This window comes from Marmota flaviventris, chromosome 11 (assembly GCF_047511675.1).
Source record: "Marmota flaviventris isolate mMarFla1 chromosome 11, mMarFla1.hap1, whole genome shotgun sequence".
Lineage (NCBI taxonomy): Eukaryota > Metazoa > Chordata > Mammalia > Rodentia > Sciuridae > Marmota > Marmota flaviventris.
The window spans coordinates 31,904,374-31,923,249 of record NC_092508.1 but is presented as its reverse complement, the minus strand read 5'-3'; the positions used below and the strand labels follow the sequence as shown (position 1 = coordinate 31,923,249).

General features: G+C 34.8%; 1 protein-coding gene across 12 annotated transcripts in view; it reads left to right on the top strand.

Annotated features, from left to right (window-relative positions):
• Abi2 (abl interactor 2) overlaps positions 1 to 18,876 on the top strand; it is a 139,182-nt gene that overhangs the window by 108,148 nt on the left and 12,158 nt on the right. For 6 of the 12 annotated variants that reach the window (XM_034635722.2, XM_034635721.2, XM_071618883.1 and 3 more), the window contains one exon: positions 13,208 to 13,482. In XM_034635722.2, coding sequence (XP_034491613.1) covers positions 13,208 to 13,383 — 176 coding nt within the window. In that variant the 3' untranslated portion in view covers positions 13,384 to 13,482. Of the gene's footprint in view, positions 1 to 13,207; positions 13,483 to 13,534; positions 17,844 to 18,876 lie in introns of those variants that run through there. The other 6 variants (XM_034635728.2, XM_034635726.2, XM_034635727.2 and 3 more) reach the window with 2 other exon arrangements.

The window sequence follows — 18,876 nt, the reverse complement described above, 5'->3', positions numbered from 1 at the left end:
ATAAATATATGTGTAATTGGAGTCCCCAGGAAACATGGAATGAAAGAAAAAGATTTGATGTAATAATGGCCAAAATGTTTTCACAGTTGATGAAACTACGTTTAATTTTACTATCTAACAGGACATTCCAAAATTTAATAAACAAGGCAACATTAATTATATTCCCATTTTTCTGTATGGCGTAGCCAAACTTTCTGATTCAGTGACATTCACATGGCTGCCATTAAGGTATCAGCTGAGGTTACAGTTATCTCTAGGCTTGACTGAGGGAGAATTTTCTTTCAGGTCATTGGCAGGAATCATTTTATCATGTATTGTTGACCTGAGAACCTTAATTTCCTTATTGGTTATTGACCAGAGGCTGTGTCCATCAACAACTTAAAAAAAAGACGCAAACCAAAGATATTAAGTCACATTTTTAAAGAATTAGGGGAAAATGTCTACTTAAAGTTCTTTTCTTAGCAAAAATATCCTTCTTTAAAGACCATTATAGACCAAAAAGTGGGAGAAGCTAGGAATTCATGACTAACAGATACATGCTAAGTAATTTCACAAGGAACTTTTCCAGGCAGAAGAAGAGTAATACTTGCTGCAGTCTCAGGTCTACAAAAAAGGAATGAAGAGTAAATGGTGAATATATAGTTAAATACAAAGACATTTTCCTCATATTTTAATCCTTTTAAAAATGACAAATAATAAAATAGCAATGTATTTTTAATGTTATTGTATTTTTGTACTCTATTTTATTTTTTTTATGTGGTGTTGAGGATCGAACCCAGGGCCTCACAAATGCTAGGCAAATGCTCTACCACTGAGCTACAACTACAGCAGCCCCTAGCAATGTATTTTTTAGAACAAATATAAAAGCGACTTCACTAGCATAAATTATGAAAGGAGAAATGAATTATATTTTGATAAAAGTATAAGGTAGTGTACTTTCTGAAGGTAGAGTGAAATAAAGATGGTTTGTATAAATACATAGATTAACATAACATATAGAGTACTTATGTATATAAACATACACTGTATATATGTGTGTGTGTGTGTGTGTGAGATAAGAGTGTAAACCTTAGAACAAGCAATAAGTACAAAGAGGGTTAGCTATACATTAATGTATACATTAGCAAATGTATAGCCAAACCTCTTCTGTAGGACAGGAAATTGAAATATAAATAATACTTGGGTCATAGAGGCAGGAATAAAAGAAATAAAAACCGGATGAGACAAATAGAATTTGAATAGCAGGATGGTAGATTAAAACCTAGTCTATCGGTAATTGCATTAAGTGGCTAGGTGCTGTGGCACAGAAACTGGAATTCCAGCTACTTTGAAGTCTAAGTTGAGGATAACAGGTTTGAGGTCATCCTGGACAACTTATTAAGACCCTGTCTCAAAATAAAATAAAAAGGACTGGACTATAGATCATTGATATAGAGTGTCCCCAGTTTCAGTCCTTAGTACTTTAAAAAAATGCACTAAATGTAAAATGTTTAAACAAACCGAATTTAAAGACAGAGATCAAGAGGTTAGATAAAGAAAAGATCCAAACATTACATACTCTTTACAAGAAAACACACTTTAAATGTGAGAACATTTTGGGTAAAGGTGAAAAAACATTTATCAAAAGAAGGCTGGCTTGGCTATATTAATATCAGACAAAATTTATTTCAGAGCAAGGAATATTACCTTCAATAAAGATGGACATTTTATAAAAACAAGTGAATTATCTCATTAAGAGAGCATAACAATCAAATATGTATACACTTAATAACAGAGCTTTGAAAAGCAAAAATAGAAAAATTGGAAAGGAAAAATACAAATCATAGCTTTAGTTAGATTTCAGCATTCTAAAGTTTTGTTTTGTTTGTTATTAGAGATTTAATCCAGATGTACTTTTACCATTGAAGTACACCTTCAGCCCTTTTTGTTGTTTTTTTATTTTGAGACAGGGTCTTACTAAGTTGCAGAGGCTAGCCTTATAGGCGTGCCTCACCATGTCTCTGCATTCTGAAGTTTTTACATAAGTAGAAAATCAGTAAGGATACAGAAATACATGAACAATATTACCAGCCAACTCACCCTCATTAAAATGTATGGTACATTTTATCTATTAGCTACAGAATGCATATTCTCTTAAAACATTCAAATGCACTGAATTCATGTTCACTGATAGAACGTATTCTGGGGCGCAAAGAAAGGTCTTAATAAATATAGACATTTGAAATATTGCAAAATATGTTTTTCCAATACAGTTGAAATAAATACCAGAGATAAGTCTTAGAAATCCCAGAATAAGTGGGATGTGGTAGTGTGAGTCTGTAGAACCAACTATGTAGGAGGCTGAGGCTAAGACTGAGGATTGCTTAAGCCCAGGATTTGGAGACTGATGTGGGCAATATGACCTCATCTCCTAAAACAAAACAAAACAACACAAACAAACAAAAAAATTCCCACCATGATAGAAAGAAAAACCCAGCACAACAGAAGTTCCCAAATATTTGGAAATTAAATGACATAACTTCATTGTTTAATGAAGAAATCTTAAGCCGGGCATAGTGGCACATGCCTGTAATCCCAGCAGTTTGAGAAGCTGAGACAGGACGATTTTGGGTTAAAAGCCAGCCTCAACAAATAAAGGCACTAAGTAACTCAAGTGAGATCCTGTCTTTAAATAAAATACAAAAAATAGGGCTGGGGATATGGCTCAGTGGTCAAGTACCCTTGATTTCAATCCCTGGTACCCTCCAAAAAAATCTCAAGAGAAAATAGAACATAATTTAAAAAGTATTTTTTAGTTGTAGATGGACACAATATCTTTATTTATTTATTTTGTGGTGCTGAGGATCGAACCCAGTGCCTCACATGTGCTAGGCAATACTCTACCACTGAGCTACAACCTCAACCCTTAGAACAAATTTGTAACTTGATGAAAATAAATACAGTGTATTGATGTGTGGGACACAGCACTTAGAAGAAATTTATAGCATAAAATGGTTATGTTAAAAGAAATTTGATAAAAGATACCATTATCCTTATCAGGAATGAATTAAAAGGGCATCATTGACAGATTTTACAGAAATTAAAAGAATAATAAAAAAATATATGAGCAACTTTATGCCTATAAATTCAACAACTTAGATGATATGAACAAATTCTCTAAAAGGCATAGACAACTCAAAGCTCATTCAGAAAGAAATAGGTAAACTAATAGCTTTATATACTTTAAAGAAATTGAGTTTAAAACCTTCCCACAAAGAAAACTTCAGGTACCCAAATGGTGTCAGTGGAAATTCTAACAAGTATTAATAAAAGAAATCAATAGTGCTCACAATTTTCCAGAAAATAGAAGTGGAAGTAATACTTCTCAACTGATTTTACAAGGCTATCATTACCTTGATAACAAAATTACACAGGCATTATTAAAAGAAGAATCTTACAGATTTCCTCATAAACAGAAAAAAAAAAATTAAGGTCAAATGTAGTAATTTATGAAAAAGATAATATATCATGACTATATGCAGTTTATACTGGAAATGCAGGGTCAACCTAACGTTTGAAAAAATCAATCTGTAATTCATCATCTTCACATTAAAAAGAAGAAAAAAACATTGACATTTCAGTTGGCACAGAAAAAGTTATTTGACATTCTAGAACACCTATTTGTAATGAAAATTTTAGCAAACTAGGAATAAGAAGAGAACTTTCTCAGCCTGATAAAAGGCATCTGGAAAACTTGCAGCTCACATTAATACTCAAGTATGAAGACTGAATATTATATCTCCTACGGTCTGGAACAAAGTAGTGGTAATCCATTCCTATCATTCGTATTCAGCATTGAATCTGAGGTCCCAGTCAGTGCAGTAAGGGGGTTGGGGAGGGACTGAGCATACAAGTTAGAAAAAAAGAAGCAAAACTGTTTTTATTTGCATCCTAAAGAACTTATAAAATAAAAGTTGGTAGAACTACATAGCAGGCTTTTTATTGTTGTTGTTGTCTCTGGGAATTGAACTCAGGGGCACTCAACCACTGAACCAAATCTCCAGACCAATTTTGTATTTTTATTTAGAGACAGGGTCTCACTGAGTTGCTTAGTGCCTTGCTAAGTTGCTGAGGCTGGCTTTGAAACTCGTGTTCCTCCAGTCTCAGCCTCCCGAGCGGCTGGGATTACAGGCGTGCTGTGCCACAGCACCCGACAGAATAGTGTTTTTGATACATAATAATAGGACAGTTGGAGAGCCATCTATACTACCTTTAATTTACCATGCTTAGAAATTAACCGGAAATGGATTTTGGACATGAATTTAAAACCTAAGCTATAAAAGTTCTGGAGGGAAATTCAGGACACAATTTTTGTGATCTTGGGTACAGAAAAATATTTTTTACAGAATAAATATATGAAGATCAAAAGAAAAAAATGATAAACCTTTCTTCTTCAAAAGATACTATTAAGAAAATTACAAGGCAAACCACAGACTGGGAAAAAATTTGTAAAATAACTAAAATAAACAATTTACAGGATAAAAAAGCAGATTGAAACACACTTAACTGAGTAGATAAATGAATGGCGAATAAAACACAGGAAAAGGTACTCAACATTATTGGTTATTAGGGAAATGAAATTAAAGCCATCATGAACCAAACTAAAGACTACTACACATAGTGTGGGATGGCTACAGTTAAAAACACAATACCAAGAGTTAGGGTGTGGTTAAAACTGGACCTCTTACACATTGCTAGTGAAAAGGTTTTAGCCACTTTAGAAAACACTTGACAGTTTAACAAGTTAGAGAATTACCTACCATCCGATCTGGCAATCCTCTCCTGTGTATTTACTTAAGAAGAGTGAAGACATGTTCGCATAAAGACTTGAACACACAGGTTCATAGCTGCTTTATTCATAATAGCCAAAGCTTGGAAACAACCCAGATGTTACCCACTTGGTGACTAGATAAACTGATTTTCGGAGAGAAGTCTAGTCAATGAACTACATTCTATAATTAAAAGGAATAAAGTGCATATATAGGCGACAATATGTATGGATCTCAGAATTTATGGTAATGAAAGAATCCCAACATAAATGCCTCATATTTTATCTAAATGAAATCTAGAAGACCATATTAGTGACATAGGGAGCTACATATAGTATGCCTATACTTCCATATCTATTGAATTAGAATCTCTGGAAATGGGACCAGGTATCAGAATTTTTTAAAGTTCCTCAGATTTTCAAGGCTGAGAACAGACAACTGTCATAGGTTTGTCTTTGTTCTCAATTCACTGCCCATATAGGCCAAGAGGGGATAATGTTAAGGATCTTAGTTTAACTTGGGTAGAGATGGATATTTTCATGCGATTTGTGACTGGCATAATGCAAGACTTATGAGAATATGTAAAGTGGTCTCCCCATTTGTAAACTAGGAATGATAAGCCAGTATATTTATATAGAATGTTTACTATTTATAAGACCCTTTGCTATGAATTTGAGTTGATTACTTGATTTACTTAATAGTGCTTTGAGACTGTAAATAGTTGGAACTATTTAATCCTTACTTATAATTGAGTAAAAAGTTTAGGAAGACTAATTATGTTCTATAAACTAAGTAATAAGAGTTGAGATTTGGGGGGTGGGGTTGTGACTCAGTGGTAAAGTGCTTGCCTAGCATGCATGAGGCACTGGGTTCCAACCCCAGCACCACATAAAAATAAACAAATAAAGGTATTGTGTTCATCCACAACTATATATATATATACATATACATATATACATACACACACACACACACACACACACACACATATATATATACATATATATATATCCTGGAGTTCACACTCCTATGTTTGAGCTCCGGTATTTACCAGATCCAATTGCTATGCCACATACTAACTAGCATTAAATTCTTCCTGGCAAACTTCTACTATCCCTTCCTTTTATCAGGCTTTCTGTTCTTGTAAATTGTCCTATAATATTTCTGTCTTTACAAAACTGTCCCTTGTTCATTTTTGTATCCCTAAAAGTGGGCATGGGTGATATATTAATGCTTGTTGAAAATGAATAGTGTCATTAATTCTGAGGATTCTAGAAAGCTTCTCGGAGGACATTACATTTCTGATGTTGAGTATGAATTTCTCAGAGAATAAATAAAAGGCCTTCCTGGTAGAGGGACTCCTGTAGAGGGTGTGGCTATTTGGGGTTTGGTGAGTATTGCCCAGTACAGACAGACATATGTCAGTTGTAGGGGACAGGGAATAGGTGGGATATGCGCATAGGAAAGGAAGTTAAGTTGTAATTAGTTAGCAGGAAGTCTTATCACAGTGCTGAGATATAAGAATATTTTTCTTTTTAATTTTTTTTTAAGTTGTAGATGGATAGAATGCCTTTATTTGTTTATTTTTATGTGGTGCTAAGGATCAAACCCAGTGCCTCACATATGCTAGGCAAGCACTCTGTCACTGAGCTTCAGCCCTAGCCCAAGAATGTTTTTCTTTTTAAAAAATTTTGATAGTAAAGGGAAATTGTGAAAAAATTTGTAAAGCAGGTTAGTGATAAGATCCCAATACTTAAATATTTCCCCTCTTTCCTTCTCCCTCTCTCCCTTTTTCTGTCCTCCTTCTCCCCCACCCCCTCCCTTCTTGAGATACCTGATAATAGTGTAGAAGACATTGGAAAGGAGGAAAAGTTGGAATTGGGGATCTTTGAAAGCCAGAGATGAGGGCCTCAATGGAAGCAGCAGTACTGAAAATCTTGTTCACATAAGTACAAGTGAAAGGATATTTTATCTGGCATTATCACTTGATTTCTTTAGCTTCTTCATAGTTTTTGATCAGAAATCAAATGGTCTTCTGGGTTCAAGAACCATGTTTTGCCAAGAACGTGGCACATGCCTGTAATCCTAGTGGCTCAAGAGGCTGAGGCAGGAGGATCTCAAGTTCAAAGCCAGCCTCAGCAATAGTGAGATGCTAAGCAACTCAGTGGGACCCTGTCTCTAAATAAAATATAAAATAGGGCTGGGGATGTGGCTCAGTGGTTGAGTGCCAATGAGTTTAATTTCTAGTACCAAAAAAAAACCCCATATTTTATGTGTCAGCTATTAATTCTATTAAGGCCTTTCTTATTTATTTATTTTTTTAAAAGCAAAGAAATGGGAGCTGTTTGGCTCCAGAAGGATTGGGTTACTCAGTTAGTAAAATAATTCTCTTTCTTAATACCAGCATCAATATTTTTGAACAGTCCCTTTGACACCCACTTTAAGACTGTGACACTAATGTGTGGGAGAGAACTTTTATGACTGACAGAACTTTTATGACTGACACTTGATAGAAGTGTTAGATCAGTTCTAGGAAGCAGTATTTATAGGAGTTGAAAATCTAGTCTCTATAATGCCATCTTTCACTTATCCTGCTTAGAAAATTTTTAGTTGTCCTGAGTAGTTCACATATTCCAGATTAAAGACTGGTTCACTGACGAGGGCAGTGGCCTTGATGGAAAGAAGTGCTTGGGTTTTAGGTAGAATTAACATGACTTGGGTATTAAGGGGAAAGTGAGTGAGGTGAAGGCAAGAATGACTCCTAGTTTCCTGGCTTTTGTAAAAACTCAAGCTAGTATAAGATACAGAAGAAGACACTGTCATGAAATCATGCAGAAAATGTCAAGAAGAGGGACACAGATAATCTCATTGCAAACAGCACAGGAAGGTCAGTTAAGAAAAGAACTACGAGGACTGGCTGGCAGTATACATCCTCCCTTGTGCTTGATGCTGAGGTGCAGCCATAGCTGGGCTTGGACCCCATGGCCAAGCAGCCCTGTGACACCCTGTTGCAGAGCAGAGCCCCTGGGCCTACAGGAGGAGAACCTGCAGGTCCAAGGAAGGTTATCTTCAGAGAAGGAAAGAAGTCAAAAGCATTTTAAAGAAAAACTCAGATTGGAGATGGGATTGGTCATGTTGGACAGAAAGTATCCCCTGCAAGGAGTTCTTTTTTAAATACTTGAAGCACACACCTGCTCTCAACATGAGAAGCATGCGTGTTATGAAGAAAGGGGGTACTTTCTCAGCAGAATTTCTGAGGATTTTTCTTCTGTCTCTGCTGCTTTCTCATCTATCTGCTTGCCATTGGATTAGGGATCTATATTGGAAGGCATCTGACGGCCTCCCACCAGCACTTTTTGATGAAGAATTGGATCTTTGTTCACATACTGGGGATTTATATCAGCCTGACAGCTAACTGGAGAGATGGTAATCCTTGGGTAGCTGTACCACTTGCATTTATTTGTTCCATAAATGATGTATTCCCAATTTAGTAAAATAAAACAACAGATACTAATGAATACCTATGAAATCCATTAATAAGCATGTAAGACTGATTAATATATGTTCTGAAGAATTTGGTCGTAAATTTTCTTTGGATATTAAATGCAAATAGTATAAATAAATTAATAGTCATGATGTATGTATCATTTGATAATTATCTGTAACCTGAATTCAGTTAGAATACTCTATATTTGAATAAAAGATTGAATAACACTGGTAGAAAAATTACTGGTAGAAAAAATTACTGCATTAAAGGATTTTGTCTAAAAGAAATAGTGTGGCCTTATAATCACTCTGTTGTAGAAAATGTGTTTATTTGAAATGGATGCAGGTTGTCTATAAGGACTACTTAACTGTCTTATTAAGTAATAAATAGAAACCAGGTACAGCTACAAACTCCTTGGTACATGCATTAAACAGTGTTTTTGCAGTGCAAAGACTCTAGCCACTATCAGTTCTTTACCTCAGACATTCAGTTTTCTGTTGAAGGCATGTATTTGCTATTCCTTACTTTGTTGTTCTACTTCTTAGTTTGTGCTCAACTTTTGTGTGCTCTTAAAAACCAACTTTATTTTAAACAAACGTGTCTACTTTAAAAACCTGGAGATAGAAAAAAAAAAAAAAGTTTGCCAAATCATTTAGGTGGGGAGTGTGTATGGAGAAAAGATCTATGATCTCAAAATTAGAAGGCTGTTTTTTCAGTGGTTACCTTTTCTTTCTTTTTTTAAAAAAATATATTTTTAGTTGTAGTTGAACACAATACCTTTTATGTAGTTGAACACAATACCTTTATTTTATTTATTTATTTTTATGTGTGCTGAGGATCAAACCCAGAGCCTCACCCCATGCTAGGCAAGCACTCTACCACTGAGCCCCAGCCCCAGCCCCTTCTTCTTCTTCTTCTTTTTTTTTTTTTAAAGAGATTCCTTTATTTTTTTTTAAATGGGCCTTTAGCTTTTATTTTGTTCATTTATTTATATGTGGTGCTGAGAATTGAACTCAATGCCAGGCAAGTGCTTTACCACTGAGCCCCAGTCCCAGTTCCCAGTGGTTACCTTTGAGTGAACAGTTTGGTGGGGACAGAAGGAATGTGGCTACATTAACTAAGCACCATTAGTTATATAGAAACAGTATCAAAAAGGTTCTAAAATGTCTCTCAGTTTAGTTTACAGCATAAAGTAGTTCACACAGACTTTTCACTTGTAGTGTCAGTGAACCTTCCGACAAGTTATACATAAATTCAAAAATTATGTTAAATAGGATTTTGCTGACTTAGGATAAACTTTTTCTTTTCCATGTAAATAATCTCAGTTTAAAATGTAACTTAATACAAAGAGTATCTTTAAAATGGATAAAGATTTTTGAGTAGCTTGCCACAAGTTCTGTGTACTTAATTGCTAGATATGGTTGCTAATGCTATTACAGTATTTGGTGGTCATTATTTTTAGCTCATAAATAACATGTTCATTTAGCACTTTCTTAGATTGTTGTTAATTTAGTATCACCTCAGTTTTTTTCCAGTGCACATTTAAGTTACTGAGTAGTTAAATAATATAGAATGTAGATGCATTTAGAAGTGTCTAAAATGCAAAGCCTTGTATTCAGTGACAGAGGGATTCAGAGATGAATCTTTCCCTGCAGGAGTTTGCAGTATAGAGATATTTTGTTTGGATTACTGTTTCTTGTTTCACCTTTCATATTTTATGAGAGAAGACAGCTGACTTCTCTTACTAATCATTGACCATCATTGTGTAGCACCATCCTTCTTTGTTTATATTTAACTCTGCAGCATACTTCATATAAAATTATAACATTACATTAAAAAAGAGCAGGGTGCAGTGGGCATGCCTGTAATCCCAGTGGCTGGGTAGGCTGGGGTAAGAGGTAAATTCAAAGCCAGCCTCAGGGGGGGAAAAAAAAAGGGCACCAACCAACTCAGTGAGATCCTGTCTCTAAATAAAATACAAAATAGGGTTGGGGATGTGGCTCAGTGGACGAGTGCCCTTAAACTCAGTCCCTGGTATCCCCTCAACCCCCCCTCCCCAAATACTTAACCCATTTTGAATATCATCCCAGATGTGTAACACCTATAAAAACTTAAATATAATATATAACATAATTATATAATTTGAAATATAATTCTATAAGAAAGTAAATACATAATTATAATATTAATTAACATTAATACATATAAGTTCTAGATTATGAATTCCAACCTATTTTAACGTACCTGTGTCAGTTTTATTGAAAAATTTACAGAACTGAAAAGTTGGGACTTAATGTGTTAAGCTAAGAAGTTTTGCTTACTTATAGACTTCAAAATATTTTTAGAGTGCCTTCAACTGAAATGCTAAATTTGAACAGCTGTATTTTGGAATTTAGAATATATTTTCACATTAACAGAAATGTTGGGAGAAGCGACATGGACACCATTAGCTCTTCTGTGTTTCTTTCATAGCTATATAGAAACCAAATATTTAACGTTTTCTTAAAATTTTTTTTTCTCAAAAGTACTTCTTAAATTCCCATTGTGATTGTGATGCTAATACACATGCATAATGGAAAATATTTATTAGAATTTCCTCATGACTGCAAAAACTATTTTTCCAGGCTAAATAAAATCTAGACAGATTTTACATTTTTGAACATCAACATCAGTGTTTTGAATCTTGGTATATATATTTAATACTTGCCTCCTTAGTTATTTTATTTTTTATGTATTTATTTTTTAAAAAAATTAATTTGTTCTGATTATACATGACAGTAGAATGCATTTTGATACCATTAGTATAATCATACTTGTATTACAGGGTAATAATGTCTGTTCCTTCGTTATTTTAAGTCTTTTGCACCAAATCAGATCTATTTTCCTTTTGATGAATAGCTTTATGAAGAAGTAAATGAAGTAAACTACTGGTGCTTATCTTTCCCTGGAGAGAAAATGAATTTTGGGTGCATGTACTGGGGATTTAACCCAGGGGTGCTTTACCACTGAACTATAACCCCCAAACACTTTTATTTCAAGGTAGGGTCTTGCTAAATTTCTGAGGCTGGCCTTGAATTTGGAGTCATCCTGCCTCAACCTTCCCAGTTGTTAGGATTATAGGCATGTGCCATTGTGCCAGCTAAAAATGAATATTTTTAAGCAGGCTTTTTAAAAAAGTTTTATTTATTTATTTATCTATATTATGTTACTGGGGATCAAGCTTAGGCCCTCACACATGCTAGCCAAGCACTCTATCACTGAGCTACATCCCAGCACCCCTCCCTTTGATGAAAAAAATAACCATTAACTTCAAAATTTTGATCACTTATTTTGATCCCCACCCCTCCATCTAACAGTTTAAAGATGTTAACTCTATATCACTATAAACAGTCTCTGCAGTCATATTCAATGAATTTTATCTATTCCAGTTTCTACATTTTATTGAAGAAGATGGATGCACATAGAGCTTAATAACTTTACATTTCTACTATGTTGAAGTAGCCTTTTTATTCTCTTCTGAATTATTTTTTTGGTGGGTTTGCACTTCTGTAAGCATGAAGAATATTTTTCCTTTTAAAAATGCTAGAAGATATTAGCTTGACTGCCAATACTGAACAGTACTCCTATTCTCTTACATATAGTTAATCTGTATCATGTAGTTTTAGTTAACTGTGTGTAGGTGTTTGGTTATATTTTGAGAAATACAGACTGAACTCTTCTAAGTCAGGCCCATGTAAATTATTTCTTGAAGTCCTAAATATATCATAATAACAAAATATATTCACAGATTAAGGAAGCCATTTAATTTTTATTAAGGCGAGCCAGAAACATAAATTTTCTTTAAATGGGGCAAGTTGCATTATATCTAAAGTCCCTGTTCTGGTTTCTGTTTCTCATTTATTTATGTGAGGAATAAGGTTACATGAGAAAATAACAAAGTCAATACATATTTCTGAAAATGATGGAGAGTTCATTGAAGGTTTGGTATTAAAAAAAGGTAGAGGGGATGAAGAGGTTGGAACAAAAATTAAGTAGCGCTTCAAGTAGAGCTAAGTAAGTTTTAAGGTATCCCAATTTAACTAAACTGTTGATGTAGGTGTCATATTAGGAAACAGTTATTATCTGAGACAGTGGTTGAAAGGCCCAGTTACCAAGTGACTTAGCAATGAAAATCACAGGAGAACCTATAGGTATCTTGTTTCTGTTAGCACTTTAAAGACGAATATTCTGGATATATTAGTGACATAATGTAGCAATTTTTAAAAAATTGTACATGGACATAATATCTTTGTTTATTTTTATGTGGTGCTGAGGATTAAATCCAGTGCCTCATACATGTGAGGCAAGCACTGTACCACTGAGCTACAGCCCCAGCCCCCTGTAGTATATGTTTTTAATGAATATATAGACAGTATACATAGACTCCTATTATTCATGCATTTGACTTATGAGACTATAGTCACTATTTTATTCCGTGAATTGGCCTGACTTCAGAAAGGAGACAAAATTGATATTCCCTTAGTTTGTCTTGTGTCTTACTTGATTCTTATATTGTATCAGATTGCATTAGTATCATTTTAATGCTTTTTAAAAAACATAATATGTATCTCAGACAAACACAAATGAATAGCCATTTTGCATGATAAGATTCTCTCTTCAATGAGGTACTTTTGTATAGACTGTTAAAGAATAAGGTTTGACTATCTGTGATGGAATTTTTTTGGTTTTGCTTTTTGCCATTTGTCCTAATTACATAACTTTCCTAGAAAATTGGATTCCATTGCATAGGACTGTTTATTACATAGAAAACTGTAAATTTTGGTATATGTTTGTGTCACCATGTTTGCTTATTTGGCTCTTTCTAGGAATAGTATTCTTTTATATCGTGTTTTTTTTTTTTTTTCTCTCCTAGTTGTGGCAATTTATGATTATACAAAAGACAAAGAAGATGAGCTGTCCTTTCAGGAAGGAGCCATTATTTATGTCATCAAGAAGAATGACGATGGTTGGTATGAGGGAGTTATGAATGGAGTGACTGGGCTCTTTCCTGGGAATTATGTTGAGTCTATCATGCATTATTCTGAGTAAAGCTCAGCAGGGCTGTGCTTCCCTCACAGAAATAGTCAGGTCTTCCAGAATATCCGGAGGCCCTGGGGATTTCCCTCCAGTGAAATAGAATGAAGGATACAAATGATAAAAACTACTTATTTTATTTTATTTTTTTTAGTTCATCCCCCAGTATTAAAACAAAAACAAAAAACCAAGACAAGTCTGAAAAAATGGATCTTTCTATACACATCATTTATACTATGCTGAGCTGTCTGGATTGAAATAAAGTGACCATTTCTGAATAAATCAAAAGTCAGATTAAGACTGGTTCAGGAAAAAATCTGTGATCTTTCTCAGGAATACTGTACACCCTTGGGGTTTCCTTCCTGCAGAATCTGTGGCATTGGATGTTCATCATTGCCTGTGCTAAGGGGTTAACCCCATGGCCCAGCGGGTACCCTAACCCCTCACATTCTTCCACTTGTATAAAGAGGAGGGAATATTTAAATACCACAATTAACTATTTTTACAATTGTTTCAGATGGCTTTTTTCCTCTATAACACTGTAAATTCTGCATTCTCTCAGCACTTGAGTATACTAGATGACTTAATGCTGAACTCAGTTGCATCTGATCATGTTTGTTTGTAGACTATAAGGATGATGAAATGTGAAAGTCTCCATACATTTTGAGGGTGGTTAACAATTCCCAGTTTTAGTGTGCTGCTGCATGAGACTGCATTCCTGCTGATGGCCAGTGTGCCCTGATGTGAAATGTAGTAGAGGGGGTTCATAAGCTGAGTTTGGTGTGTGAAGTTCGACCTGTAGGTTCCTAAGGCTCTGATGGAACTGCCCTGTAGAAACAGAGATCCTGAACCCTCACCTTAGGTGCTGTTTCAAGGAGTAGGATTGTGGAGGTTAGACCAACTATTACTTATTCCTTCTTTGCGACTTAGAAAAAAAATTTTTTTTTCTGTGTGTGTGTGTGTGTGTGTGTTTGAAGAGAATAGCAGTTGGGAGTAGAATAAAAGGCTGCTACTATGCTCTCTGAACATTACTAATGGCCACTGTTAGTTTCTGTTGTCATTTTCTCACTGAGCTCTAGAAAAGGTAAATCCTCACCTGATTTTGTCATTGGACTCTGAAGTAGCTCTTCTTAGTAAGAATTTGAACCTTCTATTTCAGACTAAGAATATAGTAGAACAAGATTAATAAGCCAAAATACTGATTCAGTCACACTGATAAACATCAGTATAACTTCAAGAGAAACTAATAAATGTTTTCCCCTATCTGTATAATAATTAGAGCTTCACCCAGTGAAGTTTAAAGGTTCCATGACTTCAATCATCACTTTTGTAATCAGCATCAGAAATAGTTAAAAAAAAAAAAATCCAGAAGGGGTGCTGCTCAGTAGGTGAATACTGTGATGGGATGAACCAGTTTATAGTCAGGCCCAAAGCCGCCATTGTGGGTTCTTCTTAGTCCACTGACTTGGCCAGAATAGAGCTTTGCTGGATAACTTCCAGCAAAGTTGGGTGAAAAGGGAGAGACAATAGTTGCATGTATTTCAAATGTAGGGAACGAACATGATGGGTATTACCGATATAAAAACTTGGCTGAAAAATGAACAAGTATAATAATGTGTGAGGAAATACTGATGGCATAGGTGGAAGTTAATATTCCACCTGTAAGTCTGTTATCTGAGCATATGACTTCACCATTTAACTGAGACCCAGTTACAGTGTTTCCTTACCAAGATTTTGTTTTAATTTTTTTTTTTAAAATCACATCTTGGCTATTTTGATTTTAGATTTTCCCCAATACTTTGGACTTAGCTTTATTATCTTGCCTCTCATACACATTTCACTTTGTGGTTTTTGTGAGGTCATCCTAACATGTCTTACTCCATTTTCCTTCATGGTGTAATGGCCCTGAATGTCCTCCTATCCTTATGGACCCAAACAAAACTCTATATTTGGATAGGTCAAACTCTTCTTAGTACTGGTGCATAAATAGGAAAACCTTTGAAATTAGTTGTTCTAATTATCACTTAAAGTAGTTTTTGGCTGAGAAGTTTAGTGGATTAATAAGGCAGAGTGTGTTTTGAAATTCAACAAACAGTTCCCATAAGCTCACCACTACTAGAGATACAAAGGCAACTACAGAAAGCAGAACTGGTGGAGTCAGAGGGATGCAGATGGCCTGCTCCTGCTGGTTGGGGAGTACAGAAGATACTGGTGAAATCCTATATTAAGATCTGTAGTGGGGGGAAATTCATGGTTAGCTGATTTATTTTTTCTATATCATTTAGTACTTGTGTATGTGACTTTTTGTTTTATAAACAATACTTGTTGGATTTTTTTGCATATTAAAGTTTTGTAGTTTCAAATTCTAGTTTGTCTTGAAAGGATACAATGAAATAATGAGCCAGGCCTACAGTTATTGGAGACTTTTAATGTATGTAATATTACATAGATTGCATGCTATTAATAGTCTATAAGGGTAGTATTTCCTGTTTTATTGTAAGTTTCCCCATGTATCATTTTTATAAACTTAAAGGTGGTTGTTACTAGGAATTTCAGATGAATTCATGAAATCTTTGTATGCTGCAAAGATGTATTGCTATTATAGCAAAGATGACCCAAGTCTGAAATTTGCTCACCAATAAGCAACCATTTTATCAGGATAGCAGGAATCTAATATGATGGTCTTCTCTCCAGATTTTCTTGATTGTGTGGCCACTCCCCCTTTTTCCCTTCAAGAAGAGGACTGAATAGTTGGGTTTAAAAAAATTTTTTTTTGGTTTTAATTGGTATTAATATTTGAAAGTCCACAAGGACATATGAGTGATCATAAACATTTTTACTTTTGACTTTGTGGCTAAGACAATAAATTGGAAACAGAAAATAGTGCCAGTTTTTAAAAATCTAGTCCTGGGAGATTCATTAGCCTGCTGTGTGTTTGGAATAAGTATAAACCTTTTTTCTCATTCAGTATTTCCCTCTTTTGGCTACTTCCGTCTGTCTTCCTCAGAGGTACCTGCTGTTCCCACATTGGGGCTGGTAAGGGACTGCTAATTTTGCTATGTTTCTAAATCACTGGGTGTGACATTTTCATCCCCCCTTTTCTTTCCTTCCATTGCTGTTTGCTATCCAGCTAGAGAGAATGTTTTATGCATCTTTACAGTGATTATCTGTAAATGTAGCTGTGCTCCTTAGCATTTGATATTGACTAAAGGTGATAAAGGTTTTTCTATTTGGGAGGCATCAAAAATGATGGTAGTTTGCTTTTATCTTTTCTCATTTTCTTTTAGCAGGTCCGTTCTTTTACCTTTTATTACCTTTTCTCCTCTTGGAGAGAGCATGGCATGTCCTGAAGGCCACCTTTACCTTTGAAAAGGGTTGGAGGAGTTGGCAGGTGACTGCCAGGCATTTGGAAAGAATTGGGATCTGTTCACTTCTGAACTTTGGCCAGAAACTCCTGATTGGTGTTAAGGTGGTAATTCCCTCACATAATTTACTTTAGAATCACAGAATTTTAGAGCTAGATGAGCTTTTAAAATTTTTGGTTCAGTCTCATTTGACTAATGAGGTTATTAGATTCTTTGTTTCAGATATTGAGTTCCTGACTCAATCAATGCCCAGTATTCTTTCCACTGCACCACAACTGTCTTAATTAAATGTGCTGTATTTTTCTTTAACAATTAAGACTTCTACTTGATGTTTTCAGGAATATACTTGAAATTATATGCCATGTTTTGGTAAATAACCATCAGAGTATTCAGACTGTTTAAAGGAGTATATTAAGTGCAACCTTAGTGAAAAAAAAAATTACCCCTTCTAAAACTACACTCAGTATAAACACTCTTTTCCATAAGGTGTATGTAGCAAAAACACATTATATTAGTTCAACACTGGCAGGAGCACAGCACAGCAAAACAGCCTTATTTAAGAGAGCCTTATAAAAGTTATTAAATGGAAGCATTGAGCTCATACCTTTAAGTTTACTTTATGCTGATCTTTGTTTCATTGCGAATCTCTATTTAAAAATTACAAGTGAAATGACAGGGCCTAGCTGTGTGTGTATAAATGATCCTTGCTAAATATCTTAAGGTTTTTTGTAATAAAAACACAACAAAAAGCTTATTTTCACATTAAAATGAAACCTCTTTTGCAACTTCAGAATTCTATGGAAAAGCAGTTTTTATCATATTTTGTGTCCATGTACCTTTTTTCTTAACAAAATGATTTACAAAAAGAATGTAAACAATTTGTGATCTGGCCAGTTGTACTTTTTAGCTCCCAGAGAGTTGGTAGTGTTAAGTAAAAACCATTCAGGAAATTTGAGGGAGCAGTCTGTTGCCAGTAATTGTTCTGTGTGTGTGCCATTAAACCACCTCCAGGTGACTGGGGCTACATTCACTTTTTAATTTTTTAATTGTATTTGGAATTAATTATTGCTGTGTACTAAGAATTTGACCTAAATAAAATCACAAAGTATATTCAAATGTCTTGTGAAATTATTTATGTAAATCATTTTCTTCTTTCTAAGGTGGTATCTAAGTGTTGAGGACCTTGCTGTTGTTCTGATCAAAGGAGTTACTTTTTTATTACCAGTCTTAGACATCAGGTATTTAAAATACTGAATCTTTACACAAGTTTGAGCTTTCCAAAGCATATTTCCAAGACAGCTGCTCAAGATATTGAACTGTTGTTCCCCAGAATACATCTAAATTCTGCTACTATAAAATTCTTTCAAACACAGGGTTGACTGAAAATTGCAGATTGGTCATAGGTGTGATGGCAGTTAGCCAAGACCCCAGATAACCAGATTGACCTAAAGAATTTTCTAGTGATGTATTTGAGAAACAGTGGGCACAAAGTTTTTTTCTAAGATACCCAAGAATGCTTGAATTTTTCCTGCCTTGAAGGCCATCTCCCTTTTCATTCTTTATCTTTTGAAAGTCATTAAGTTATGTGGAAGAATGTGAAGAACTGGAATACCCAACCAATGCATTTACATTTCAAAGGAGGATTTTCAATAAAAGTTTCTCTTGATTCTCAGGACATTTTCTGCATGTGAACAACCTTGTCTCAAAAGATGTTCAGTATCCAGTCTTTTGTTAATTATCCTATTACTTGACTCCTCTGGGTTACCTGGAATTAACTTTTGGTTAAACTGCTGTGAATCTGGGCACTGGGTGGGGGTGGATGCTGTTTGTTTCATGTCTTGTCACCCTCTGTCCCTTGTACAATGAATGCTTCTTCCTTCCACAACCAGTATGATGGTGGTGAATGAAGGGGGGGTGTCTTCAATTGTTTTTATTTTTGTTCTAGTTTGGTAAATGATAGTGACACGTAAACATGTATACATTTACGTATACCTCAGTGTGGCAGTCCAACACATCATTGTGATTCCAAAGTTTTGGAAAAAAAAATCCCTTTGTGTATTAGTTTACACCTAGTTGTACTTTATTTAAAGAAAAAAAAAGTTATCGGTTAATTACTACTAGCATATTCATAGCCAAAGCTCCC